This window comes from Petromyzon marinus, chromosome 47 (genome assembly GCF_048934315.1).
Source record: "Petromyzon marinus isolate PM22_M1 ecotype Great Lakes invasive population chromosome 47, UKy_Petmar_22M1.pri1.0, whole genome shotgun sequence".
Lineage (NCBI taxonomy): Eukaryota > Metazoa > Chordata > Hyperoartia > Petromyzontiformes > Petromyzontidae > Petromyzon > Petromyzon marinus.
In genome coordinates this window covers 5,344,876-5,372,863 of record NC_133713.1, presented here as the reverse complement: position 1 = coordinate 5,372,863, position 27,988 = coordinate 5,344,876, and the positions used below count along the sequence as shown (strand labels likewise).

Sequence of the window (27,988 nt, the reverse complement as noted above, 5' to 3'; positions counted from 1 at the left end):
GCGGGGGGGTGTGGGAATTGGACAAAAAAGAATGCCCCATTTCATTCCTTGCACCTTGGGGCCCAATGCTAAGCACGCCACGCCACCGCTTTGCAGTGCGGCCCTTGCTTGCTCAAGCCAAAGTTACAAGCCTGCGCGCGCCGTTCGCCCTCTCTCATTGTCTTCGCGCAAGTCCCTTTCAAGGCCCTTCCTCTTCGTTAATTACCTCCGCCACGCGCGCGTTTGAGCCGACCTGTGGGCAGAAAGAGTATTGAACGCTGGCTCTTGCAGGCATAGCGTTTTCAGGGGGGGGGGGGGGGGGTTCTATGTACATGCGTGTCGCTATTAAAAACGGATTGTGTTGTTGAACTTAATCACGCTTCCATTTACATGGGCGCTGTAGAATGTAGCATCACTCTGGTTTAGGGGTGATTTTTGTCAAGGGTTAAGAAAAGGTACCGATCCCATCCTGCCCATCGATGACATCGTTTGGACCGGCGTATCCCAAACGCCAGTCCTCGTCACCCACCACCACGCTGCGTCTTTCCGCGTTTTATCAAATTGCACCCCATTAAAATACAAATTGGATCATTCCGTGCTGCACGTGCCCCAAGATTGTTAAACACGTCCCACGTGCCGCGCCAACAAATGGGCGCTGTCTGCGTCACGTAGAATGCCCTTTTGCGGCGTGCGCACATCCTGGTTTTCGGCAGTTGGGTTCCGCATTTGAAATCTCGCCTTAAAACTCCGCGCCTCCCCCGGCCGTCGCACGGGCATTACACAGCGGGGTGCCCCTGAGCACGATACAAAAGCTACAGGCCTCTTGCTTTTGAATTCGCAAACGCCGGTGGGCGGAGCCGCTGAGTCAGCCGTGGCGGGTTGTAGTCTTGACGTTGGCCGTACCAAAATCGCTCGCCCTTTGCCCCCACGTGTACCACAAGGGTCACCCCTTTTGCCCAGAATGCGGAGTGACTGGGCACTCCAAGTAGCTCATGAGGCGTGTGTGTGCATGCACGCACGCGTGTATGTGTCCGGGTATGTGTGGTTGCGTGCGTGCGTGCACACACAATAATATTGCCTCCTATAAGATGTGAAGTTTACTCCGAATGTATTCCAGCTTTCTTGTTACTCAAGTTATCTGTACATTCCACTTATTTTTTTGACAAGCGCACACATTTACGTGACTTCCGTTGGTTACTTAGTACAATTTCTCAGTCGATTCGTTCCTTTTATCAGCATTTATTTTCTTTCGGAATGAAGAACTTTGTGACCGTTCGTTCTTGTGCATGGTGAACTGAGAAGTTAGAGCTGCTTGCGTTAACAGGACATATCGGGCGTTTTGTCTCGGCGTCACATCATTACAGCGCACATCCAAGCGACGCAAATTCCGTTCCGAGCCGTCTGACAAAACACAACGACCCGGAGCCACTGCACAGTGTGCACACTTGCCGTGCAACACAGCCGCTCACGTTTGATTGGCCGGGAGGGCGGCTAGTGCTCGTGCAACAGTTGGTTAGTAGAATCCGTGGTAAGTTTTGACCGCCGAGTGCCCCCTGCCCTCTTTATCCGCTCGCTCGCTCGCTCGCTCGACTCCTTCCCATTGCAACATTCGCCATATTCAAAATCGTTTGGCCAGCTTTGTTTTTGCCGATGTCCACAACACCTGTTTGGCCGCCCACCTCAATTGTCACCTTCGACCTCGTAGGTCCCGTTAACCGTGTCCCCCCCCCCCTACGCGGCACCGCGCCCGCTGTCTCGCCCCGTGTGTCTTCCAGGCTCGGAAGGCGACCACGGCCGGTTTCAGGCGGTGGACGCGGTCGTTCCTCTGCCGTCGCAATTTCTTGTTGTGCTCGAGTGGCATCCTGTTTGGCGGTTGTCTTTGCTGTGCTGTATTTGCTGAAACAGCTGTGCCTTGTTCGTGTTGACTCGGAGGATCTCTCTTATTGACCGTGATAGCGTTGTCTAAGCACTGTAATAATCTCCCCAAAAAAATCGTCAATAAACTCTTTCCTGCTGACTTGGAGTTGGCCTTCTTTTGCTACTTGCGTAGGTTTTTCGCAGCTGCGCTGCGTGGCTATTCGTTGTCTTTTCGGGTTGTTCCTCATGGTGTTCGCCACGATGTCCGACGTTTCCCTGCACGTGCCGGGGAGCTTCAGTTCGGTTCCTGAAGAAGCTCCCGGCACGTGGGGCGAAATGTCGGACATCGTGGTGAATGTCACGCGGTACAGCCCAAAAACAACCCGAAAACACACCGGGTTCCTGCCAGCAATTAGGCAAAACACCCGCCCCTCGTGTCGGTGGAGAGAACATTCTGGTAACACACAGAGGCACAGCTGTACCAGCAAATGCAAATGTGCCAAAGCGAAAGCTTTTGTTGCCTTTTTGGTATTTTTCACCAAATCAAAAGAAGGGAACCAGGTAAATTAGTCGCAACGCTACGGTCAATTACACATGGTGATGGTAAAGTTGTTTCCTAATTTTGGTGGACTTTAGAAAAAAAAGCTAAAAGTCTCGAGTTATTTTCTGCTCAAATGAGCATTTCGGCGATGCTCATGTTTACAGCTCTGAGTCTGTGGTGGAAATGCTACATTTATATGGCAGGGTCGAGTCTATCCATAAAGTTAACGTCCCCACAAAGGGGTGGCGGGCTGAGTTAATTGGCCGGCTTATATATATTTTAAAATGCGTATATTTATTTTAGGCATTTAACAAAGCGTCGATTCGTCGATCAGTCTATTTAATTGATAATTATAATCAAATATATATCTTGATTTAAAGCTTTCGTGACTGCAGGGATTCATTTTCTTGGTTCTTTCGGTAAAGTCACGTGAAAGGGAAACAATAAAATAATAAAAATATAAAACAATAAAATTCTCACGACATTTCGACTGCAACACAAGCAATCATCATCAGGTGTGAAAACCACAGCTAGAAAATTTGAAAAAAGTGGCGTTTTTTTAACGTTAGCACCACGGAGAGCGATTTGACAGTTTGTTCAGATGGACGAGTCCATTTATTTTTGGAAAAGAGGAGGGGGGATACGAAAATAATGGATGTGGTCTGAAAGCCACAATCAATTAAGACCCAAAATGGTTTATCAAATCCTTACAATGATTGCGAGACCAAACGACATGTCTCGGACCGCATTCGTGAACACAATGCACACCTAAAACACGGTAGGACCAACACCTCGGCCGTGGCAGATCACTTTTATAATTCAGTAGGCTCACATGACATTGACTTCTCCAAGACAGAAGTTCTTTGCAAGCCATCTGGCTACCATGAGAGATTCGTTCATGAGGCTATCCACATATACAGAGACAATTTCAACCGAGAAGATGGATTCTGGCTTAGCAATCATTAAAGGATTTGATCAACCATTTCGGGTCTTAATTGATTTTCAGACCGCATCCATTATTTTCGTCTCCCCCCTCCTCTTTTCCGAACATAGGTGGACTCGTCCATCTGAACAAACTGTCAAATCGCTCTCCGTGGTGCTAACGTAAAAATAACCGCCACTTTTTTCAAATTTTCTTGCTGTGGTTTTCACACCTGATGATGATTTGCTTGTATTGCAGTCGAAACGTCGTGAGAATTTTATTGTTTCATATTTTTATTATTTGATTGTTTCCCTTCTACGTGGTGACTTTACCGAAAGAACCAAGAATACAAATACACATCATTACATATGCTCGCGATGCACTCATCGATTCGAAGCGCAAAGGAAGACACGAGCGTTTGATGACAGAAATAACAGTGCTGCCGAGGCATTCAAGAGCCCAGGGTTATGAGGCCAGGTCACCTGTGGCCGCCCCGGAAAAGCCCATCACATTCAATGGAAAACCCCACGATGCCCAAGACCGGCTCCACAGCAGGGCGCGTGGAAAGATGCGGCGCCCCCTTAAGTCCCGACTCGAGTTCACTTGACGTGGTTTAAAAGTGGCTCTGCGATTACATCTGGGCACCACGGCGACGAGATGTCAGCAACCTCGCCTGGTATGCAGGAGGTCGTGGGTTTGATCCCGGCCCTGACGTCTGTATATTTGGAGTTTGCATGTTGTCTCTGTCTCTCTCTCTCTCCCCTGTGGTCGTGTGGATTTTTCTCTGTGTCCTCCAGGTTTTCCCCTCTAGATTGAGAAACATGCGCTGAGAGTACAGTGAGGGGAAAAAAGTATTTGATCCCCTGCTGATTTTGTACGTTTGCCCACTGACAAAGAAATGATCAGTCTATAATTTTAATGGTAGGTTTATTTGAACAGTGAGAGACAGAATAACAACAACAAAATCCAGAAAAACGCATGTCAAAAATGTTATAAATTGATTTGCATTTTAATGAGGGAATAAGTATTTGACCCCGCTGCAAAACATGACTTAGTACTTGGTGGCAAAGCCCTTGTTGGCAATCACAGAGGTCAGACGTTTCTTGTAGTTGGCCACCAGATTAGCACACATCTCAGGAGGGATTTTGTCCCACTCCTCTTTGCAGATCTTCTCTAAGTCATTAAGGTTTCGAGGCTGACGTTTGGCAACTCGAACCTTCGGCTCCCTCCACATATTTTCTATGGAATTAAGGTCTGGAGACTGGCTAGGCCACTCCAGGACCATAATGTGCTTCTTCTTGAGCCACACCTTTGTTGCCTTGGCCGTGTGTTTTGGGTCATTGTCATGCTGGAATACCCATCCACGACCCATTTTCAATGCCCTGGCTGATGGAAGGAGGTCCTCACCCAAGATTTGACGGTACATGGCCCCGTCCATCATCCCTTTGATGCGGTGAAGTTGTCCTGTCCCCTTAGCAGAAAAACACCCCCAAAGCATAATGTTTCCACCTCCATGTTTGACGGTGGGGATGGTATTCTTGGGGTCATAGGCAGCATTTCTCCTCCTCCAAACACGGCGAGTTGAGTTGATGCCAAAGAGCTCCATTTTGGTCTCATCTGACCACAACACTTTCACCCAGTTGTCCTCTGAATCATTCAGATGTTCATTGGCAAACTTCAGACGGGCATGTATATGTGCTTTCTTGAGCAGGGGGACCTTGCGGGCGCTGCAGGATTTCAGTCCTTCACGGCGTAGTGTGTTACCAATTGTTTTCTTGGCGACTATGGTCCCAGCTGCCTTGAGATCATTGACAAGATCCTCCCGTGTAGTTCTGGGCTGATTCCTCACCGTTCTCATGATCATTGCAACTACACGAGGTGAGATATTGCATGGAGCCCCAGGCCGAGGGAGATTGACAGTTCCTTTGTGTTTCTTCCATTTTCGAATAATCGCACCAACTGTTGTCACCTTCTCACCAAGCTGCTTGGCAATGGTCTTGTAGCCCATTCCAGCCTTGTGTAGGTCTACAATCTTGTTCCTGACATCCTTGGAGAGCTCTTTGGTTTTGGCCATGGTGGAGAGTTTGGAATCTGATTGATTGATTGCTTCTGTGGACAGGTATCTTTTATACAGGTAACAAGCTGAGATTAGGAGCACTCCCTTTAAGAGTGTGCTCCTAATCTCAGCTCGTTACCTGTATAAAAGACACCTGGGAGCCAGAAATCTTTCTGATTGAGAGGGGGTCAAATACTTATTTCCCTCATTAAAACGCAAATCAATTTATAACATTTTTGACATGCGTATTTCTGGATTTTGTTGTTGTTATTCTGTCTCTCACTTTTCAAATAAACCTACCATTAAAATGGCAGACTGATCATTTCTTTGTCAGTGGGCAAACGTACAAAATCAGCAGAGGAATCAAATACTTTTTTCCCCCATCACTGTTTTTGGCTGCTGTGAATTTTTCCACACGATGACAAGCAACGCTTCGTCGGGCTATCATCTGCGATAGCCGCGTCGCTTCTGAAAAAGAGCTGTGTAGCTCAGTGGTCCTTTCCTGCTCAAATAAAATGAGTTTAGTGTTATAGTTCAACCTGTCTTCCTCTTGCAGGGCACATCGCCTAACACGAAGCGATCCACTCCCGTGTGAGAGTTCCGACCCATTTCCGCTTCCCATGATGACGTGCTACCACGGAGTACAATGAGAGCGCAATTTTGGAAGAAGACAAAACAAATACGATTCTGTTTGATCCAATCAAAATCAAAATCAAATCATTCGGACGTTTTGTGCTCGTGTCATTCTTGTAGCACGAGGTTGTCTTGAAGGTTGAAAGGTGGTGCGTATCGTGTTCCTAACACACCAGCATTTATTATTAACCGGCAGCGAGCGGCGAAAGCCCTGCCGCTGGTGCCACCAATCGACGACTCGCACATTCTTACGCGCGGGCGTCTTAAGCCGCCCGTGGGTTGTGTGCATCGTCGAGGTGAGTGGCGCGTGTTCCGGCATGCCGAGTGTTGTTTCCCACGATTGCCAGCCCCTCACAAGTGCTCAAGGCCCCCCCTCCCGCTGTCCGCTATGTTTGCAGTGCCCGGGCCCGCACAGCCAACGTCTGGACGCACGTTTGACTTAGCAGCAGCAGCAGCAGCAGCAGCACCGCGGGCGGCTGTGGCGACGGAGGCACCAGCAGCAGTGAGTGACCCCAGGCGGCTGTTTTTGCTTGAATTGAGTAAACAGAAAATAAGCAGACAAAAGTGCGTCTCTTTCCTACCATATTCCCCAGATGATAACACGCACTTGGCTTTCCCCCATTTATCTTCAAAGCTTAAAGTTGGCAGTCCTGTTGTCCTCTGGAAGATTTTGTTTTCATCTAGTTGTTCAGAATCATCGTCCTTGAGGTAGGTCGCTACAGCAAAACGTGACCACCCAGAGGACCCAAAACACCATCAGCAGTTCAGAATTTCCATCCAGAAGACCTCTCTTCTCATTTTTAAAGCGGCGCGTTCAAGCATCATCTTCTGAAAGATGGCTCTCTATAATACCACATTCTCCCGATTATAAAGTATACTATGTATTTTTTTGCTGGCTGGCGCGCAGGCGGGCGGGCGGGCGGGCGGGCGGGCAGGCAAGTGTGTGTTGGTAGCATCACCGCCCTTATCTGCGTAATGGGCCAGGTTCATGTTTCACGCTGACGTTACGCCTCCCCACCCACCCTCCACCTCGGACGTGTATCCCGCGCAAATGTGCGGGCAGTGCCAGTTGCACTTAAAAAAATTAATCGCCCCAAAGCATACCTCTTACTTTCCAGAGCGTCATCTCGTCCGAAGAATAGCAATCAATGGGTATATCGTGAGCAAAGTAATCGGTATAATTCAACGTATCTATGGGTATATCGTGAGCAAAGTAATCGGTATCATTCAACGAATCTATGGGTATATCGCGAGCAATATAATCGGTATAATTCAACGAATCTATGGGTATATCGCGAGCAAAATGATCGGTGTAATTCAACGTATATATGGGTATATCGCAAGCAAAATAATCGGTATAATTCAACGTATCTATGGGTATATTGCGAGCAAAGTAATCGGTATAATTCAACGAATCTATGGGTATATCGCGAGCAAAATAATCGGTATAATTCAACGAATCTATGGGTATATCGTGAGCAAAGTAATCGGTATAATTCAACGAATCTATGGGTATATCGCGAGCAAAGTAATCGGTATAATTCAACGAATCTATGGGTATATCACGAGCAAAATAATCGGTATAATTCAACGAATCTATGGGTATATCGCGGGCAAAATAATCGGTGTAATTCAAAGAATCTATGGGTATATCGCGAGCAAAGTAATCGGTATAATTCAACGAATCTATGGGTATATCGCGAGCAAAATAATCGGTATAATTCAACGAATCTATGGGTATATCGTGAGCAAAGTAATCGGTATAATTCAACGAATCTATGGGTATATCGCGAGCAAAGTAATCGGTATAATTCAACGAATCTATGGGTATATCACGAGCAAAATAATCGGTATAATTCAACGAATCTATGGGTATATCGCGGGCAAAATAATCGGTGTAATTCAAAGAATCTATGGGTATATCGCGAGCAAAGTAATCGGTATAATTCAACGAATCGTGACTCACATGCCGCCATCCCTCCCAGGTGTTGGCACACGATAGCGGGAGCTGCTGCGGTGCAGGCTGGTCCCCGGGATTCCTGCGCAAACGCAAGTGGGCGACGGAAGGTGCGCCAACTCTATCCCGGACCGTCGCGATGTGCAGCAGTTCCCTCGTTCTTGCGGATCTCTTTTTGTCCCCGGTGCTCTCCCGGTCGCGTTACGGGACGAAGAATCCACTCGGATCTGTCGCAAAGCAGAGTAAACTTTTGTTTTAGAGAATGACCCAGGGAAGCTGATTGTAACAGAGCGACTGCTGAGATACATTCAAGTGGCCACACTGCAGTGGGAGGGGGGGGGGGCAGGACTTTCCCACCCACCCATCCTGCCACCGTTTTGTCACGTGACAATCGGGCCAAAGATTATTTCATTCTCAGAGCTGGAATTTAGCCGGATTAAGTGCAGAAACTCAGGTAATGTGTGGTCTTATTTTGTGCAATCATTCGTGGCGGGGCTGAGGCTATCGACTCACTGACACGTGAAACCCCAGTTTCATCACAGGAAGCTTTCCTCACATAGAACTCGCCATCTCAACAGTTGCAGCTCAGCACTCTGACCTTCCGAGCTACCTCTGGGTACTTCGAACGAAGACGGTTTTTTTTACGAGCGTCCCCGCCGCACCACCGCTTCTCCCCGCTGCTGCCAATCACAAACCTCGGCAGTGTGTTATGACCTTTCGCTCCTGCGGCGGTAACGTTTGCGTTGTGTTCTTCCCTCCCGCACACCCCCCCCGCCCCCCCCCTGAAATTAAACACTGCAAGAGAGAAGGCTTCAGAGTAGATGGCTGAACGATGGCGAGCCCTATTCGCCGCAGGATGCCTGTAAGGCGGAGAGTCTCGGTGACTTCCCTGGCTCCATGTATCATTCAGAAGACGTTCAGAAGTTTATTTCCACTCTCGAGCGATAGCAGCGGCTTGGGCAGGCCTTCATCCAGCAGTGGGTTGATCACAACTGATGATGATGATTATGACGTGTCACACTAGTCTGGTAGGGCCTGCTGTTGGCTTTCCAAACCAATGGGTTTTTCGTGCGTCGCCTCGTCGCAGATGATGACGATGGAGGAGGGGTAGAAAGACGAGGCACGCGAACACGACGGAGCGGACAGAGGGGAAGGCTGCGACGTCAGCGGCACCGCCGACTTCGTCTGTCCCAGGCGGTGGCGTCACCGCGCGATCCCGAATCTCCCGACAACGTGTTCACCTACTCGTTGTCACAGGACCTGACCCCCTTCACGTCCACACAGGTGAAGGAGGTCGTGAGGGCTGGAGACGGCCGATTGCCTCGGCGGGGACGATTCTCTGTCGAGGAACAGACTCTGGTACTGCCGAGACGCTGGGCCATTCCCCGCTCGTGATTCAGCCCGATCGTCACGGGAATTGACTTGCTATGAATCAACTCATTGATGCACCGTTCAGCAACCTCATCCCTGGTGGTGGTGGCGGTGGTGGTGATGTCAGTGATGTTGGGGAGCGGTTGCGTGGCGGTTAGTGCTACGCTGCGCTGCGAACCCGGCGACCCGAGTTCGATTCCCGCTCGCGGCCAACCCCAGTGACGGCTATTTTAACTGGTCCTGGGCCTCCACTAGGTCGACTCAGCCTCACATGAGTGCCTAGTAATGTGTCTAAACATCACTATTGAGGTGCTGGCCTTCTTCGGAGCTCGCTAACAGCACTTGCCACGACAGTCTGCTCAGGCTATACGGGGGATCTTTATCCTTGATGAAAACGATGGTGGTGTTGGCGAAGGGTGGTGGTTTGTGGTGGCTGTTCCAAGCGGGTTTGACGTGTGTTTCTGCATCCGCCTCTGTGTTCTGCAGACGAACAGCTCGGCTGCCACCGAGAACCCAGAAAATGCGGGTCCAGTGCCTGAGAAGAAAACCGAAACCCAGGAAGGTACTGTATGCCGGCTGCAAGACAGCCACTGCTTGACTGTGGTCACCAGGGATCCCACGTAGTTGCACCACCGCCCGCAGGATTTCAGATGTTCACAGAGAGGCTACTCCTGAAGTTGCCCCCCCCCCCGGCTCATTGGCTGACCTCACCACCAATGTACAAACATTGATGATGAGCCCTCCACCATACGATAGATCAACAATGCATGCAGGGGAATTGAATAATTCACGAGGTTACCTTTGTGCGTCTTTGTTTTGTGTGTGAATTTTAAATGTTCTTACTTCTTACATGCAAGTCGCGTGTCTGGAGTCCAGACACAGAGCCGATTTGTTTTGTTGATGCCTTTCAGTTCCCACAGCTTCGTGATGTTAAATAAAATTCAGAATTTAATTCATTCCGAATCCCCCAGACACCCGTGACATTTCGATTTAAAGCTTTCGTGACTGCAGGGATTCATCTTCTTGGTTCTTTCGGTTAAGTCACCACGTAGAAGGGAAATAATAAAATAATTAAAATAAAACAATAATATAAAAAATAAAATAACAAAAAGTTTTATTTTTTATTATTGTATTATTTCCCTTCTACCGTGACTTTACAGAAAGAACCAAGAAGTTGAACCCGTGACATTGTGGTTTATTAAACAATAATGTGTTTAACCTCTGTTGCCACCATTCTACCCAAACTGGGGAAAAGGCAAAACAAAATATTTTATTTTTTATATGTGAAGTTTACGCTTGAACGCTTTGGTTCGTCGACAGCGGAGTGTGGGAGTGAACCCGGTGACATCAGCGACACGGACAGCGTCGCGAGCCATTCGGTGAGCGAACCCCGACGGGGGTTTGATGGCCAGGGACGGGGGTGGAGCAGCGACGGGGGCCCTGATTGGGGCCCTGATTGGGGCCCTGATTGGGGATCCCAGAGTCGTCTTTGGCCACTTTGCCTCTACACCTCTCATCCATAAATATTTCATCATCATCACGGTCCATGGGCAGATAGCCCCACAGGTGTCCACTGCCCATTCCATCACGTGTTTCCACTCTCCTCTGTCTTGTGCCAATATGTAGTGGCATATACGTAGTGCACCACAACTTTCTGGCACCAGTCTCCTATGTCGTCAAGCTATACTCTGTTCAGTCTTCCTCTCTTTCCCGTTCCTTACATTTTTCCACACAACACAAATATATACACTCTTCGCAATGGTGGTGCTGGTGGTGGTGGTGATGCTGCTTTACCCTACATGTTTCTCACCAGCGCATCATGCCACACTTTGACCACCGTGACCTTGAGCTTCGTGCGTTTACGTGTGATTTTTTTTGTTTATCCCCGTCATCAGCTCCTGAACCCTTTTACGACGGCTGCCCTGGTAAGCAGTGCTGCTTTAGCCACATGTACGATGCCGACCAACGCGCAGAGCATGCCGGCGCCCAGCCAGAACACTGACGCGTCGCCCACGCCTCCCGCGAATGTGCCGGAGTCTCCCCACAACTCTCCTCCGCCACCTACGATCATGCCCGAGCCTCCCCGGGACTCTCCTCCGCCACGCGAGACCATCGCGCCGGGGTCTTCCCGGAACGCTCCTTCACCGCCTCCGACTGTGCCGGAGTTTCGGGATGTGTCCACCCCTTTGCTGCACCTCCTGTCGGCACCTGCGCATGACGTCTCACAACTGGACGTGGGTGAGTGGGGAAGAAAAGAAAAAAAAAGCAGCCTCGTGGGAATTACGGCAGCCGAGCATTTTTGCACGAGGCTATTGCAGATTTGTGTTTGCTTCGTTGAACGGTGGTCAAGGAAGTTACCGCGGGCAGTGCCGGCGGTGCGAGCGGAGCCCGTCGTTGCTTTCTTCCTTCTGCGGGGATCCCATCTCTGTTGCGTTGTCCACACCAGACCTCCAAGGTCTGCTCGTGTAATCTCATCATCATCATCAAGGGGCGGTGACACATAACGTGTTCCCCGCTCGTTGCAGAGGTTCGCGGTTCAAATCTGGTGGGCCGTCCTGGTTAATACCCTGGATGTTTTAACCGTAAAATACGCTCCAAATATGCCGCAGTGGAAGTCAAAGATCCAGTGACATCATTTCAAAAGAGTCGGCTATTTTGCGTCATTTCCACGGTCCATATTCGCCAAATGCAAGCTCGTGTTGGAAAGCAATATGCAATCCGTGTGTTCGCGTGATTTTGTCTGACCTGTTATGGTTATGGGATGCACACATTGCTACTGCTAAGTTCACGGCTGCGCGTGCCGTTACAGAGTACGTCCGTAGGTTCTGGTCGCACCTCAGGGAGATGGGGAAGGTGGAGGCGGTGTTTGACATCATCTCGCAGGGCCTGGACGACCTCAAGCGGAACGTCGCGACCGTCAACGCCACCAACCAGGGTGACCGCTCGACGTGTTTCTGCGATGGGGCCAGATTTCTGGATTTTTGTCTCCATCCCTGCCCCGAGTGGGTCGATAAGTCCGACAGGCGGCGGGCGCTGGCGGAACGGCCTACTCTCGCACGGAATCTTCCTGCCCCAAACAGGCGTTGAGGTGGTACTCACCTCCATCTGTACAGCCCTGAACCATTTGGTTGAAATTCCTCATTCCTGTGGCTGGGGCTGAGTCTCTCTATAAGCAAGCACTGTTGATTTTCCCCACAACACGGCACTGATTTTATCGACCCCAGCCGGGATTTGACTTGACACGCGCACGGTGCCGTGCCAGAATCCTTGTCAGAATCTTTATTTATCCTGGGGAAATCCAATGAGCTCTGAAGCTCTTTTAGGGGGTGGGTCAGAAAGCTTCAACGAACAATGCAAACAAAAAACGACGACAGGATTGCAAAGTTTTGTAAAGGTCATGAAAATCACTAAATATTACTCCTCTCATTTACGGGTGCAACACATGACAATCGCCGCTGCCTCCGCCCGCAAGTGTACTGACTCCGACACGTCGGGTAAATGGAAGTGGGTGTGAGAAGCTTTATTATATTCCGCAGAGCGCGTTCACTCAAACTTCCACCGTCTAAAGCGTCCCCAAGCCCTCCTCTCTCCCCTGGCCCCCAGCCCTCTAAGCGACTCTCCTCTCCCCCGCTCCCGTTCCCGCCCCCTCTCTCTTCAATCTCCCTCCATCCAATCGCCTTGCCGCTGCCGTCCCCCGTCACGCCCCTTTAACGTCCCCCATTCGCTCCGCGCACCTCTCGCCTTCTCCCGCGTCGGGAGGTACGCCGGACGCCAGTCGTCTCCCTCCGCCAATGGCGGGTGAGCTTCTTCGTGGGTGCGCTCCTTCAGCCAATAGGGAGCCACGCCTCGTCGGCTCTGTGGTCCACGTCGTGGTCACGCGCGTGTGTGTCTGACCGCCTGTCCGTTCGTGCAGGTTAAGCGTAGTGAGCGACTTCCGACACACGTCGAGTAGAAGGCTTCTTATCTATCAAGAGCACACGGGGCGATTACACTGCGTAACGCGGCTACACCTTAGGCTGTCCAAACACGCAGTCCGTCTCCGTCCTGCGTAGCTACGCTGGCTGGTTGACGAGCGTAGCGGCGGCGGCGACGGAGCTGCTCTTGCAGAAGAACAGCCAGGTGGAGACGAAGAGATGGAGACGGCAGCGACGCAACCAGGACCCAGACCCCACGCTAACAGCCCCGAAGCTCTGGTTCGGTGCTCCTTTTATCTGCCTGGCGCGGCCAAGCTCCACCTCTGGCCACGCCCCCTTTCTAGAAGCTTCGGGATGGTTGCCGGAGCTTCTCGACTGACTTCGCCCTTGACCTTTACCCCCGATACGGCACCTTCATGATAAGGCAGCCATAACCGTAGTTACCCGTTTAGACGGGCAGGTGTCACCCTGTCATTACACAAGTCTAAGAAGAGTAGTTACCCGTTCAGGCTGGCAGGTGTCACCCTGTCATTACACAAGTCTCTAAGAAGAGTAGTTACCCGTTTAGACGGGCAGGTGTCACCCTGTCATTACACAAGTCTCTAAGAAGAGTAGTTACCCGTTTAGACGGGCAGGTGTCACCCTGTCATTACACAAGTCTCTAAGAAGAGTAGTTACCCGTTTAGACGGGCAGGTGTCACCCTGTCATTACACAAGTCTCTAAGAAGAGTAGTTACCCGTTTAGACGGGCAGGTGTCACCCTGTCATTACACAAGTCTAAGAAGAGTAGTTACCCGTTTAGACGGGCAGGTGTCACCCTGTCATTACACAAGTCTCTAAGAAGAGTAGTTACCCGTTTAGACGGGCAGGTGTCACCCTGTCATTACACAAGTCTCTAAGAAGCGTAGTTACCCGTTCAGGCTGGCAGGTGTCACCCTGTCATTACACAAGTCTCTAAGAAGAGTAGTTACCCGTTTAGACGGGCAGGTGTCACCCTGTCATTACACAAGTCTCTAAGAAGAGTAGTTACCCGTTTAGACGGGCAGGTGTCACCCTGTCATTACACAAGTCTAAGAAGAGTAGTTACCCGTTTAGACGGGCAGGTGTCACCCTGTCATTACACAAGTCTCTAAGAAGAGTAGTTACCCGTTTAGACGGGCAGGTGTCACCCTGTCATTACACAAGTCTCTAAGAAGAGTAGTTACCCGTTCAGGCTGGCAGGTGTCACCCTGTCATTACACAAGTCTAAGAAGAGTAGTTACCCGTTTAGACGGGCAGGTGTCACCCTGTCATTACACAAGTCTCTAAGAAGAGTAGTTACCCGTTTAGACGGGCAGGTGTCACCCTGTCATTTCACAAGTCTAAGAAGCGTGTGTTCATCGTTGTGTTGGCGTGCGTGTTTGTGCCTGCGTGACAGCACTTGTGCAGTCCTTCTCGATGATCACCGTGATGGGGAAGTATGACGTGATCCTGTCCACCCTGAAACGAGGTACTCGGCCCTTCCTCACTCGCCGCTCGGTTCACAAGTGTCGGTGGGGGGTGGTGGGGTTGGGTGTCGTCTCATTCGGAATTTTTTTTTATTAATTTCACACGATTGGATTTACTTCCCGAATGTTTCACGTTTAAAGTGCATTAAGTCAACTTGCCGGTTCCCCATCGAGATGGAGCATTGATATCGGCTCACGTGCGGGTGTTGGACGGATTGTTCAATCGCAGGACCGCGAACAATGGCAACGGTTTGATGACGTCTTCATCCAGCAGTGGAGTTATGGCTCATGATGAATATTTTAAGTTATTGTTAAGATGTTCAACGCGTGACAGAGCATGTCATCTGGCAGTCGGCAGACCCTTAAGGGGCTGTGGCAAATAAGAGCTTGAAAAGGGTGATGTAGACTCGGGCGTGAACAGCTGCAGACTTTGTATTTAAGGGTCCGCGGCGAAGCGCCATGATCCGCGCTGGCAAATCAGAAAAAAATCCAGCCAACTCCCGATTACTTGGGGTAGATTTTTTTCAGTGGCAGAAGTGACGGAGCACGCTGAAATGATAAAACACGGTGTTGTTACCCGCTGGACGATATTCCGGTGCCCGATTAGTCCAGCTTTGGTGCTCGCAATGACGGCTAAATACGTCGAAGTGGTTGGCCCTAGCGTGGCCCGTGGGCCGCTTGACGTGAAGTCTTGGGCCATGCCCAGCCCACACTTGTTCGGTTCCCCCACCCGCGACGTCGTCGTCGGTGGTGCCGGGATAGACTGGGCCGAGCGGCGCTGGCGCCTGGAGGAGGAGGGCCGGCGCCTGCAGCTGCTGGCGAGCGCAGAAGCTCCGCCGGCTCGGGGCGACGCGCGAGGGCAGCGCGGGGCCACGACGTCGTCCGCCACGTCGTCGTCCGCCACGTCGTCGACGACGGCGTCGGCACGCCGCGGCTCGCACCGGCGGTGCGACGAGCGGTGCTGCGTGGCGCCGTGCCCCCCGTCGCTGTGCTACGACGTGCCGCGCTGGACCAACCCGCTGCGCTTTCCCCTGCTGCACGGATTCCAGCGCCTGCCCTCCACCTCGCAGGTGCTTCGTTCGGCTGAGATGGTGCACACGCGCGGATGCTGTGGCGCCCTCCTCGCGCGTCCATTTGTTTGTCCGCGGCGAGTGTTTAGTTGGCGGGACGGAAGCCGCACGATAGCTGTAAGGGCAAAAACGCGGTTGCATACGTGCGCTGGTGAGATCGAGTTGACCAGTTCCTATTCTTAGTTTTTTCGGTAAAGTCACGTTGAAGGGAAACAACAAAAAACCAACACACCTGAAGACGACCGTTTGTGTTATGGTCGAAACGTCGTGAGAATTTTTTATTGTTTTATATATATTTTTTATTATTTTGTTGTTTCCCTTCAACGTGACTTTACCGAAAGAGCTAAGAATATGAATTACTGCAGTCATGAAAGCTTTAAATAAAAATTTTACCAGTTCCTGTTTTAACCCTTTCCCATTCCCATGATGCACAAGCACATCATTTTTTTATTCCGAATCGGGAGGGCGTCGCACAGCTTTGGTACGAACCGTCGTAGAGTGCGGTCGCGTCGCTACAGTTCTCTGCGGTGAGTAACCAGTAGCCTTAAAAACAGCGGCACTACGCCTCTCTGAATACAATTAACGCCAACCGCTTGCACGTCGCGAGATCCGGCGGTGAACGGGACCCACCCTGCAAACCTGCGGACGTCTCGGCAGGGGAAAGGTTTGACCGACGCGCCCGGCGCACGCTTGCGTACGCGCGCCAGGTGCACTACCGCGCGCCCTGCGGGCGGCTGCTTGGCTCCGCGGACGAGGCACGCCGCTTCCTGGTGGACTCCGGCTGGCGCCAATTCCTCTGCGCGCGCCTCTTCTCCTTCAACCCGTCCGTCGGCGTGTCCTCCGAGCCCAACCCGGCGCTGCTGCCCGCCGACAACGGCGCCGGGCCCGGCTACTGCCCGGCCGCCCTGCGCCTCCTGCCGCCCGGCTCGGGGCTGCCCCAGCTGCTGGTGGAGGACCTGTCGGAGGGCAGCGAGACGCACGTGGCGGTGCCTTGCGTGAACTCGCTGGGGCTTGACGCGCCCGAGCCCTTCCTGTACCGCTGGCGCCCGTCCTGCGGCTCGGTGCCCAGGCAGGGGCGCCGCTACTGCGTCGCCTGCGACTGCGTGGACGACTGCGGAGACGCGTAATTATTGCGACAGTGTTGCGACCGTCATTGGTGAGGTCAAAAAAGCGATTATCGCTGAAATTAGCGCTGAGGCGGTGCTCACTTCCTGTGAACGGCCCTTGAGCCGGTGGTGGAAATTTAATATTCCTATGGCGTGGGAGAAGCTACTTAGTAGAACAACCACTTGTTGACATCCCCGCAGAGTGGCACCAATTTTAGTAGCCCCGGAGGGATGATGGGCTGAGTCAACCCCTCCACCAGGATTTTAATTTGCAACCTTCTTACTGTGAGCCGCTCACTCGACAGTCGAAATTTCAATTGAAAACTCACTTCCTTAGAACTGATTTTTGTGTTTAGTTTGTTGTTCTTCCCCCCCCCACCTCAGATTAGCGCAGTTAGCTACTTACGGTGCGAAATAAGTTCCACGTACATACTAAGCCACCGAGCCAGCCATAATTACAATCATTGTAGTGTACAGTTCACTGCTCAATGCATCGGCGTATTTTCTCTTAGAGTCCTTCACTTCGCTAATCCCTCGAGGGCGTCCACGGTGTGAAATGGCACACGCATAGCCAACACGTAATGGCGCGTACACTACGCGCGGCGCATGCGTTTTCGACTTACAAGCCATGCACAGTCGACGTAAATAACTGCGGCAGCAACTAGACGTGGCACACCGCCAGCTAAGGAAGAGGCGCTCATCAAGCAACAATCCGCGTCACTGCCCCCTTATTCGTTCTTCTTTTAAGCCTCGCTGGTTTTCCCTCGCTTACACAAACGCCTCTTCCCCATCCCTCCTGCCGACTTCCTCGACCAACCCGTCACGCTCGCTTCATCGTCAGCCACTCAGTGTCACTTTCGCCATCTTTTGTTTCACGCATCATCATCACGTTCGTGTACTGCCGTCCTTCTCATCAGCTCATCTCATCGCACCATTCTGCTGTACAAATAGCTCATTCTTTGTTCAGCGCCTTCGCCGCGACACTTATTGTGAATTCGAATGTGATAAGAATGCAAGGTTGATCGATGTAATCTGTGCGCGTCTCTCTGTGGTGGCCCCGCTGTTGGTGGGTGTGCTCAGGGAGAGCTGTGCCTGCCGGAGACTGTCGGCCAGCGTCGCCCTGGAGGGAGGGAGCTCCACGAGCTACGTCCACGGGCGTCTGCTGGGAAAAGTTCCCTCGGGGTAGCCTGCCCGCCCGCCCGCCCGCTCGTCCGCCCACCCCCTCGCCCACTCGCCCGCCCACCCCCTCGCCCACTCGCCCGCCCGCCCGCACGCCCACTCGCTCACCCGCCCGCTCGCACCAAAACCCAGACTTAAACTGAAACTTTACGAATAATAATTCAGTGCCCTTTCCCCCCCCCCCCCCCCAATTTATTCCACACGTGATAATGGCATCATCTAGCACACCGGACTTACAATCACGTGGTCGCTGGTTCGATCTCCCGGCGCGGCTGCTGAACGGTGGTGCGAGTTTTTATTAAATCCCCCCCCCACCCACCCATCTCTTTCCACCCAGCAGTATAGATGGGTTCACCATAGTTAGTGGATCAGCAGGTAGCGTGTGGTGGGGTGAAGTTTGGCTGCGCCCACCTCTTCCGAGACGTCTGTCCGGCGTGGACAAGTAGGCCAAACTTCCCTTTCGAGGAGCTCTGTAGGACTACCTCTAGTGGAGGCCTCTCCGTTAGTAATCACATGAGCACGGAATTTCAGGGTTGAGCTTTGGCCTTTGATAATGGGCGTTTATCAATTGCAACGTTACACCCCTCGCCGCAGCTCCGATTGGCACGGTTGGCTACGTAGGGTGCGAAATAAGTTCAAAATCAGTTTAACACGTAGGCTTTCGCGACCAAAGACATCCATAATAGAGGTTTTTGGGTTAGATGGCGTAAATATATAAATGTGTGTCGTTAAAACCCGCCACCACCCGACACAGCCAACTAGTAAGGGTTGTCACGTAAACAGAACGTGGCCAATTCCTCACTAGTACGGTGCTATTTCAGGAATATTTTGATGTTTTTTTTCCTGGATTTTCTGTTTGCACAGTCACACAAAGTCACTTTAAGATGTTTTTCTTGTTCATGTTTTTGTTTTTTTTGTTTGTTGCGGTTGCACCCGATTCAAGAGCCGAATGGCTCACAGGGCTATTCCAAAATAAATGAAACTATGAACTATGAACTAGTACAGGCGTAGATGTGTTGACCTCTATGCCTCTATATAAGGAACGAAACAATTACACTTCTCCACAAATCTGGCTGTCACCTGATGAAGCTGGTTGTAATTACTGGAGAAACGTCGTACTCGGTTTGTAAATGTCGTGGCTTGGCTCTCCAACACACACACTGGTTAGTGCTGTACTAGTGGCGAATTGGCCACGTTCTGTGTACGTGACAAGTTCAACATACATTCGTACGTCGCCTCTTCTTCTATCGGTCACCCCACCTCCCTCCTGACGTCGCAACCTCTCGCCACCACAGAATCTACGAGTGCAACGCGCGTTGCGCTTGCAGCAGGAGGGGTCGAGCGGCCTTAGCAGTCAACGCGGAGCAGATGGAGGTGGAGGTGGAGGAGGAGGAGGAGGAGGAGGAGGAGGCCACAGAGGAGACGGTAGCGTGGCGGTGGCCATGTGAGAACCGCGTAGTTGGTGACGGGCTGCGCGTGAGGCTGCAGGTGTTCCGCACCAGGCCGCCGGGCGGGTGGGGCGTGCGCTGCGTGGACGATCTGGACGCCGGCGCCTTCGTGTGCGTCCACGCCGGTGAGGCACGGTGACACGTGCGTCGCGCGCGGGTCGTCGCTTTTTGCAAGCGGCCTTGGGCAGGACGACGCCGCGGAAAACGGGTCGAAGGACAGTGTGTGGGCGAGGCTTCACGACGGAGCGGAGCGGCGGCGGGAAAGAGGCAAGGCGCCCGAGGCTGGCGTCCGCGAGCAGAGATGGCGATGTCACGGGGAGGACCGTGTTGCAGTGGAGAGCGCACGACCGCGATGATGTCGTGAATATGCGCCGAGAATGCGGGTCGCCACTTGAGAACGCAGGGCCTGCGCGGCGAGCTCATCGACCATTATTCCGGCGCCTTGTGAACGGAGCGACGTGGGGTGAATGCCCGACTCGTTGGCCAGCTTGCTTTCAGCTGTTCAAGTGTTTGACGCTCATCGCTGTTCGACCCCCGGCCCGGCGCGTGCAGGGGTCATGGAGGAGAGTCACGTGACGCGGCAGGGGTCGGCGTCGCCCACAGACGGTGGTCACGACCTCGCGGGAGCAGCAGCAGCAGCAGCAGCAGCGGAGGGTGCGCATATCCAGACACGCGCGTACGCACGTACGCACGACGCCCTTACGTAACGTGGTCGGCCTGGGCTGGGGCCCATCCTGCCCCGTGGTTCTCGGTGCAGTTGGACCGCCCGCACACGCTCGATGGTTATGCCAATAGCTGCCACTTTGCTCATTATCTGTTGCCCTTTGTCGAGCTCTGAAGTACCCCGCGTTTCGCTCTTAGAGAAAGACAGCCAGGAGGCATTAGCCCCTGAGTGCGCTGACGAAAACATCAACGGCAGGACAGTTTGTTAAATGTAGTTGTGAACGAAATGGCAGATGACCAAAAAAAATCACCCTTAAAGTCCTCGATCTCCGAAGGTAGGCAGGCTGTATAGCCTGGATCGTGCTTGGACAGGTGGCCACCGTGCTTAAGGCTGCTGTGGGGTTGCGTTGTCAGCAGAGGGCAGTGAAAAAATATCCATTGGCCGGTCCTATGTTCCCCGCCTTCAAGGACCTGCACTACCCAGCGTGGTAAAGTACGGTCAAATAACCCCCCAACGGCACGTGCAGGCCCTCATCCAGCAGTGGATTCACAAAAGGGCAGTACACGTGCAATCACTGTGTGTACGCGTGCAGTGCGATGTAAATAAATTGACTCCTATTTAAATTCATGACATTTCTCAAGTACAATACAAGATTCAGTAAACAATACATATATACGCGAATGCAATTCATACATACTTATAGTATTTTTTAATTACTACTAGCTGGGGGGGGTGGGGGGGGCGGGCGTTATCCGGGCCAAAGGGATGAGCTTGTTGATAACATTTCACATCACACTATCTACTGCATACAGCTCAGATAAAGCACACGTGTGTGTCATGTTGTTACATACCCTCACCATGTGCTCTCGCCGAGCTCTGTGCAGTAAATGGTGAGGGTATGTTAAGAAGATAATAAGTTACTCATTGGTTTTTTCGGTAAAGTCACGTATGTAGAAATACCACGAAATTATATTAAAATAAATCAATCACGACGTGATTCAGGTGTAAAAAACAAATAGCGAGGGAGCACACAGGGTGACATCAACGCAACACGTAGAGAGCGCCAAACTGCACGGAGGCAAATACAACAAGAAGATGAGAGACGAGAATTCAACAAACCTAAGAAAAAAATTATTCTTTGGGGTTTTTAGGTACAAAAAAAACCGACGACGTTTCGATGGCAACACAAGCTCCCCTCTTCCCGGTGACGGACCGCCTGCGTTGCGATCGATTTGTGTCAACGTCGCCGATTGTACATTTTGTTTTGGCCAAGCAACAGGCCGGAAAGAAACGGCGTTACGTATTGGCGGCGAGTAGCGTGTGACACACACGCCCATACGCGCGAAACTACTCACTTTTATACGTATATATTATTATTATTATCGTCGTGGCTGTGATGTTTTACCGTCCACTTTTTTTTTACCGGTATGCATAGCAGGCACGTGCCGCCCCCACTCTTAGGGGGCCGTCCATAAATGACGTCACGCACTTGGGGGGGAGGGGGTGGGGGGGTCAGACATTTGTGACGAGGGGGGGCGGGGGTTTGAGAAATGTGACGTGGCATCATAATGCGCAACTTTAAATAAATATAGAATTGTTATAACAGCACTCCTACGACATCAGAGTGCAGCGCTCCGCATTAAATACGCACTACAATGACAGTAGTTTAAAGCCATTTGAAGCATGTTTTATTTTCAGTATGGTTTTGGGGGGTTGAGGGGGGGGCAGAGCTTTGTGACGTCATATTTGAGGGGGGGGGGTCTGACTTTTTGTGACGCCGTGTGACGAGGGGGGTGGGGTCAAAAATCGTCCAAAATCGCGTGATGTCATTTATGGACGGCCCCTTAACCCCCACGACCCGCACTGAGCCAAGAAAGCCCTCATCAAGCAGTGGTAACCAAAGAGAGGGGGCTCCACTTTGTACGTAAGTACCTGTCCTGTATACGTGTGTGTTGCCACAGCAATGCCTGGACGTGGAGGAGTGGCTGGCCCTGGTGTTAGAAGAATCTTGGGAGTTGCCGTACCATCTTACAAGGGATGCCTAGGTGAGACGGGAAGGTGCACGTCACTCCGGGTACCGAGACTTCGGTTCTGGCTGGCTTCTATTGATGCCCCCAGTCGATCTTCTCTCAGTAGGGGAAGGAGCTCATTCTCTTCGGCCTTCACTTGGCTGCCCGTGCTGTCGACTCCTCGACCCTGTTCCAAGTCCAGGCTCAACACCTTCCTCTTCTCCACCTTTAACTGGCTGCCTCTCTGTCTCTAAATTCTAGATATGTCCGCTCCTTCTGTGCGGCGCCTTTGAATGTGGCCACGGATGCTGTGGCAAAAAAAATATTTGTGGCGTGGGCAATTGTGTTGCTTGGGGGCGCCGCAGTGTCGAGGTGTTAACTACCTTGCCTGGTATACAGGAAGTCGGGGATTAGATACCAACCCTGACGCTTGCATATTTGGAATTTGCATGTACTCTCCGTGGTCGCGTGAATTATTTTTCAAGGGCCTTCCATGTTTTCCCTCCACATTGAGAAACAATTGGTTTCGAGTTTTTTTTTGGCTGATATTAATGTCCCCGTGATAATCCACTTAATTGAGCCATCGTTTGTGGCCAGGTCGCTTCTGAAAAAAGAGCTGTATGGCTCAGTGGGCCTTACCCGGTAAAATAAAAGATAGTTTAGTTTTAGTTTCTATGACCAAATCACCTGCCATGTGCCCAATGTGATCATATGACGGAAACTAAAAGCAAGGTTCAGTCTGGATGTTTGGATAGGCGACCCCTGTGCACACACAGTTTGGCATCGGGCTGCGAGGCTACTTGGTGGGCAATAGAGTGCAGCAGATGCTTGTGCACGACTGCCAATGCAGTAGCACCAAATGATCTGTACGCCGGGTACAATTTTGGGGTGCGTATTACTTTTCCGCATAGTTTACTGAACGTCCCACCGGATTGGCGGATATCGGTGAAAAACTGATCCGGGTGTTTCCGTTTTCCCGCAGAGAGTCTGAGCTCCGAGTCGGAGGGAGAGCATTTTGCATATCAGCTGGACACGAGGGAGGGGAGCGTGGGGAGGTTTATAAACGTGAGTACGCAGCGGAGGGCGGCCGCTTGTCTCGGACGTCTCTCAGGTTGCCCCAGACAAAGAGCCCCACTAGGAAGATGACTTCCTAGAGACCCACGAGGCTAAGCCGAGGCTGAGGCTCGGAGCATTATTAATGTCGAGGCGAGTGTCAAGGCCGGTCGTGACGTCGTGAGATGGCGTCGCTGAACGTCATCGGGAGCGAAGGCGATTACGTCCTGTCATCGTTTTTGGTGACAAGGATAACCGTTTCAGCGCCGGTTATCAAGGTTTTAGAGCATCCCTTTGATCAATTTGCCCGGTTTACTCAAGGCTGCGTACCGAGTAGCTACAGTCAGTTGGACAGAGGCAATGCATGAACATTTTCCATCGTCTTCTTGTTCTTTCGGTAAACAAGTAGCCTTCTTCACCTGAAGATGGCTACTTGTTTTGTGGCCGAAACGTCGTGAGAATCTTATTTCATTATGTTTTATTTTTATTATTTTATTTCCATTCTACGTGGTGACTTTACCGAAAGAACCAAGAAGATGAATCCCTGCAGTCACGAAAGCTTTAAATCGAAATTTTCCATCTTAATTACACGTGACCAGTTTGAAACAGGCAGTGTCCTGAGGACCCCCAAGTCACAGGTTAAGGATGAGATCTGAGAACAATGAACTCGAGCCAGTTCCGGAGCCGGGGACTGCCCTCAACGCAAGACTGCTGTGGGATCCCTCGCCACTTACTGCAAGCGCCAAATCAATCTCAATATTTATGTCTTTTGTTCGTGTGCGCGCGCGCGTGTGTTGGAACTTGCCGGGTTTGTCTCACAGCACAGCTCCAGCCCCAACATGTTCATCCAGGAGGTGTTTGTGGACACGCACGACCCGCGGTTCCCGTGGCTCGCGCTCTTCACCCACAGGTGAGCGCTGAGCTCGGTGGCGGCGACCCCCAGCGGCGCGTCAGCGAGCCCGGGGCCGCTGACGCGCCGGTGTCCGGGCGAGCGTGCGGCTGCGTTCAATGTCGGTGCTCGTTTGCTCGGTGACCCGCGCGGGAAGACCCTCTTGACAATTCTGACGGATCACCCGATGACGCTGGTTGTGATCGCCAGCGGAACGGCACGGGATTACTCAGCCACGACACCGGGTGTGCCGAACTAATAGGCACGTTTTTGCTTTACGTGACAAAGCTTACTAATTGACTGTGTCCGGTGGTACGGCACATTTATATTTACACAATCTAACCCAAAAAAACCTTGATATTGGTCACGAAAGCCTACGTGTTCAACTCGTTGACTCACCTGTCCCTTTTTGAGTTGTATGTACGATGAACTTCTTTCCCACTGTACGTAGCCAACCGTGCTAATCGGAGGTGCAGGGCAGAAGTACAACAAATTAAACACAAAAAAACTGTTCTAAAGAAATTATTTTCAAGTTTAGATTTGAAACATGCACGGCTCCAGTGGCTTCCTAATATCGGAAGGAAGAGCATTCCAGACGGCCGCAGAAAGGCATCTGAAAGCACTCGATGCAGCGACCGTCTTTGTTCAATGGTTAGCCAAAAAAGCCGCTGCCGTGTGGATCACCGGAGTTGAACTGCGTGTTAGCAAGCGAAGGCTTTTTGTGTTGTGGCATGTATTTGCTTGCGATCAGGTACTGTGATGTAATATCAGGTGCTGTGATATCACATGTCACATCGGATGCTGACGTGAAGCCAGATGCTGTGACATGCTCAGGTGTTTCGATGTACGATCATTGTGGAGTGATGCGTGTTCAACTGCTTTGATGTACAATCAGCTGATGTGACATTTGACCAAGTGCTGTCACGTCAGCTTCAGCTGCTGTAATATACAGCGAGATGCTGATATTAGCCAGGTGCTGTGTCACTGTGAAATGCCATCAGGTGCTTTAATGTACGATCACACACTGTGGCATGAGCTCAACGCGGCTTGATTAGCGATCAGATCCCGTGAGGTACGATCGAGGTACCGTGACACGCGTGACAGAGATTCCCACACATAGCTAACCACCGTACCGCCGCTCCCCGGCCCTGCCGTGACGGCAGCTGGCAGGGGTTGTGCCCGAGTGACGTTCGCGCGGCCAGACGCGGCGCCGTGCGGCGACGTCCGCTCGCGACGCCGTCCCGGTAACGCGGCGTGTGCCGCCCCAGGTTCGTGCGGGCGGGCGAGGAGCTGACGTGGGACTACAGCTGCCGGCAGGGCGCCGCCGGCGATTCGTCCGCGTGGCTGCCCGCCGCACCGTCGCCCCCGCAACCGACGGTCGCTCCCAACGCCGCCTCTGATCCCAGCCACCCTTCGTCGGGCCGAGTCGGTCCAATGCTCCAGTAGTCGCTGTGCGAATATAGTAACGTACTGGGATTGTCTGGCAAGCGATGTTTCCGCAACAGCGTGGAGACTCCGCTAACAAATCAGCATTGCCTTTGCACGCTGTACATTGTCTGAGCTTGGGGTGTGCAATTTTATATATATGTAAAAAAAAATTCGCTCTTGAGATATTTTTCTTTTAAGGGTCCCCCCCCCCCACCAAAATATGTTTTTCTTATTTGCAGCGCAGTAATACCCCGATTTACATCGGGGTATTTACGTGGTCTCGCAAATACGTCGTCACTTTATTATGACCACTACCTGAATTGCATTGCCTCAACCCCCTCACGTCGCTGACGGCGGCATCCGTCCTTTCGCCGAGTCATCCACTAACCAGGATTTTAACTCGCGACCTTCTGATTGTGGTCCGCTTGCTTTTCCGCTGAGCCACCTGGCCAGTTGGCCAGCTCGAGGGGGGGGGGGGGGGGGGTTGAAATTATGTTTTTTTTTAAATGTACGAACAAGTTTCCCGGAAAAAAATGTTTCCAGTCTGGAAATTACCTTGGCTGAGGAATAACGGTTTTGGAGCTTGAGGTTGGTGAGCAGTGCACCTCCTGCTAACACTGAACATTCCCACCGCTCCATGCAGCCATTGCACCGCAGAGTGTAGCGGGCAAGCAGTTTTGTGTGGCTGTATTGGGTATTGAGTTACCAGCTTGTCGGCAGTTTCATTAATGAAGCACAGAGCCTAGATGGAGGTTTTTTTTATTTTCCAATGCAATTGTGATTTAACTGTTCATCCCTGGCTGGCTCGGCTGCAATGGTTAGCGCGTTGCAGTATGAGCACGGTGATCCCGAGTTCGATTCCAGGCCATGGCCAACAAGCGGCGAGCGATATCCGAACCAAATTCTCGACTTAAAGCTTTCGTGACTGCAGGAATTCATATTCTTTGGATCTTTCGGTAAAGTCACGTGGATATGTTCAAATTAATAAAAATAAAATAAACAAATAATTACGGCGTTTCGATCACAACACAAGCGTCTGTGTTGTGATCGAAACGTCGTAGTTTTTTGTTTATTTTATTCATTTGAACCCATCTAGGTGACTTTACCGAAAGACCCAAAGAATATAGATATCTGAACCAGTCCTCTATGCCCAACACACACCCTTCATCCGTCCACACGACTTGTGTGACCAAACAACTCCCATGACCGATACAGCATGGGAGTAGCCTTCATCCAGCAGTGGATTGACGGATGTTTTTTGTTATATCCTCTATAATTATCCAGGTGGTTAAACAAACTCATAGAGTAATGAAACAATGCCTCTTTTTTTCAAGGGTGACCTTAATACGGCTATGAACTATACACATGCCTGTAAACTACGTGTCAATCGCACAATAACGTTACATTTATGTGTTTTCATATATATTAAGAAACCCCAAGAAAATATTCTCATTTGAGAATGCATTGGGGGGGAAAAAACATACCTTGTCTAGATTATATATCTGAGTACTTACGGGATGGAGCAAGATGGTTTGATGGTTTCTTTTTTACACCAATCCTACCTCTAGCGTCACGTTAAATGTTTCACGCCGTTATTGGGCAAAACATGCATCCTCTGCAAATGAAAGAATGCAAACCGATTCGTCACGTGGGTCACCACGGTAATGGTGAAATTGGAAGTGAAATCTTAGATATCACTCTGCCCACTCTGAACTAAACTACAGTAAAACCTTGGATTGCGAGCATATATTGTTCCGGAAACGTGTTTGTAATCCAAAGCACTCGGATATCAAAGCGCTCGTATATCAGTTGTGATCACGTGACGCTCGGCAATGCAAAGCGTACACGTACACTACTCGTATTGCAAGACACTCGCTCGTTTATCAAATTAATATTTATTTAACATTTTTGCTCGTCTTGCAAAACACTCGCAGACCAAGTTACTCGCAATCCAAGGTTTTACCGTATCTTTATTTTGACAGGCAAGGCCCACTGAGTTATATAGCACTTTTTCAGAAGCGACCTGGCCACAGATGATAGCGAAGTGGTTTATCATGTGAAATTGTATTGCAGCCAAATACCCTAAACGCAGCGTTCTAAATGTGGAGGGAAAAATCGGAGGACCTGGAGAAAAATCCACGCGACCGACGGGAGAACGTGCAAACTCCAAATAAACAATCTTGATTTGAAGCTTTCGTGGCTGCGGGAATCCATACTCTTTGGTTCTTTCGGTAAAGTCATCACGTAGGTAGAAAAATAATAGATCACGACGTTTCCATCGCAACACGAGCGTCCGTCATCAGGTGAAACAAACAGCAGGTGGACTGCTGCAACAAGAGGTTATATAGGATTCTAGTGGGCCCGACCCAAGGGTAAGTGGACGGAGCTCGAGAAGGAATTTGAATGTAAATGTGAGAGATTAGCA

General features: G+C 51.1%; 1 protein-coding gene across 1 annotated transcript in view; it reads left to right on the top strand.

Annotated features, from left to right (window-relative positions):
* Window positions 1-27,753, top strand: part of LOC116952444 (uncharacterized) — a 52,280-nt gene extending 24,527 nt beyond the window's left edge. Inside the window, exons 11-27 of the mRNA XM_032971790.2 lie at window positions 6,387-6,490; window positions 7,974-8,055; window positions 9,033-9,229; window positions 9,803-9,878; window positions 10,637-10,695; window positions 11,212-11,554; window positions 12,126-12,251; window positions 14,648-14,719; window positions 15,480-15,787; window positions 16,495-16,910; window positions 17,974-18,075; window positions 19,368-19,645; window positions 20,073-20,174; window positions 22,146-22,229; window positions 23,176-23,258; window positions 24,068-24,156; window positions 25,404-27,753. Of these exons, the coding sequence (XP_032827681.2) occupies window positions 6,387-6,490; window positions 7,974-8,055; window positions 9,033-9,229; window positions 9,803-9,878; window positions 10,637-10,695; window positions 11,212-11,554; window positions 12,126-12,251; window positions 14,648-14,719; window positions 15,480-15,787; window positions 16,495-16,910; window positions 17,974-18,075; window positions 19,368-19,645; window positions 20,073-20,174; window positions 22,146-22,229; window positions 23,176-23,258; window positions 24,068-24,156; window positions 25,404-25,581 (2,699 nt within the window). The 3' untranslated portion in view covers window positions 25,582-27,753. The remainder of the gene's footprint in view (window positions 1-6,386; window positions 6,491-7,973; window positions 8,056-9,032; window positions 9,230-9,802; window positions 9,879-10,636; window positions 10,696-11,211; window positions 11,555-12,125; window positions 12,252-14,647; window positions 14,720-15,479; window positions 15,788-16,494; window positions 16,911-17,973; window positions 18,076-19,367; window positions 19,646-20,072; window positions 20,175-22,145; window positions 22,230-23,175; window positions 23,259-24,067; window positions 24,157-25,403) is intronic.
* The last annotated feature ends 235 nt before the right edge of the window (window positions 27,754-27,988 follow it).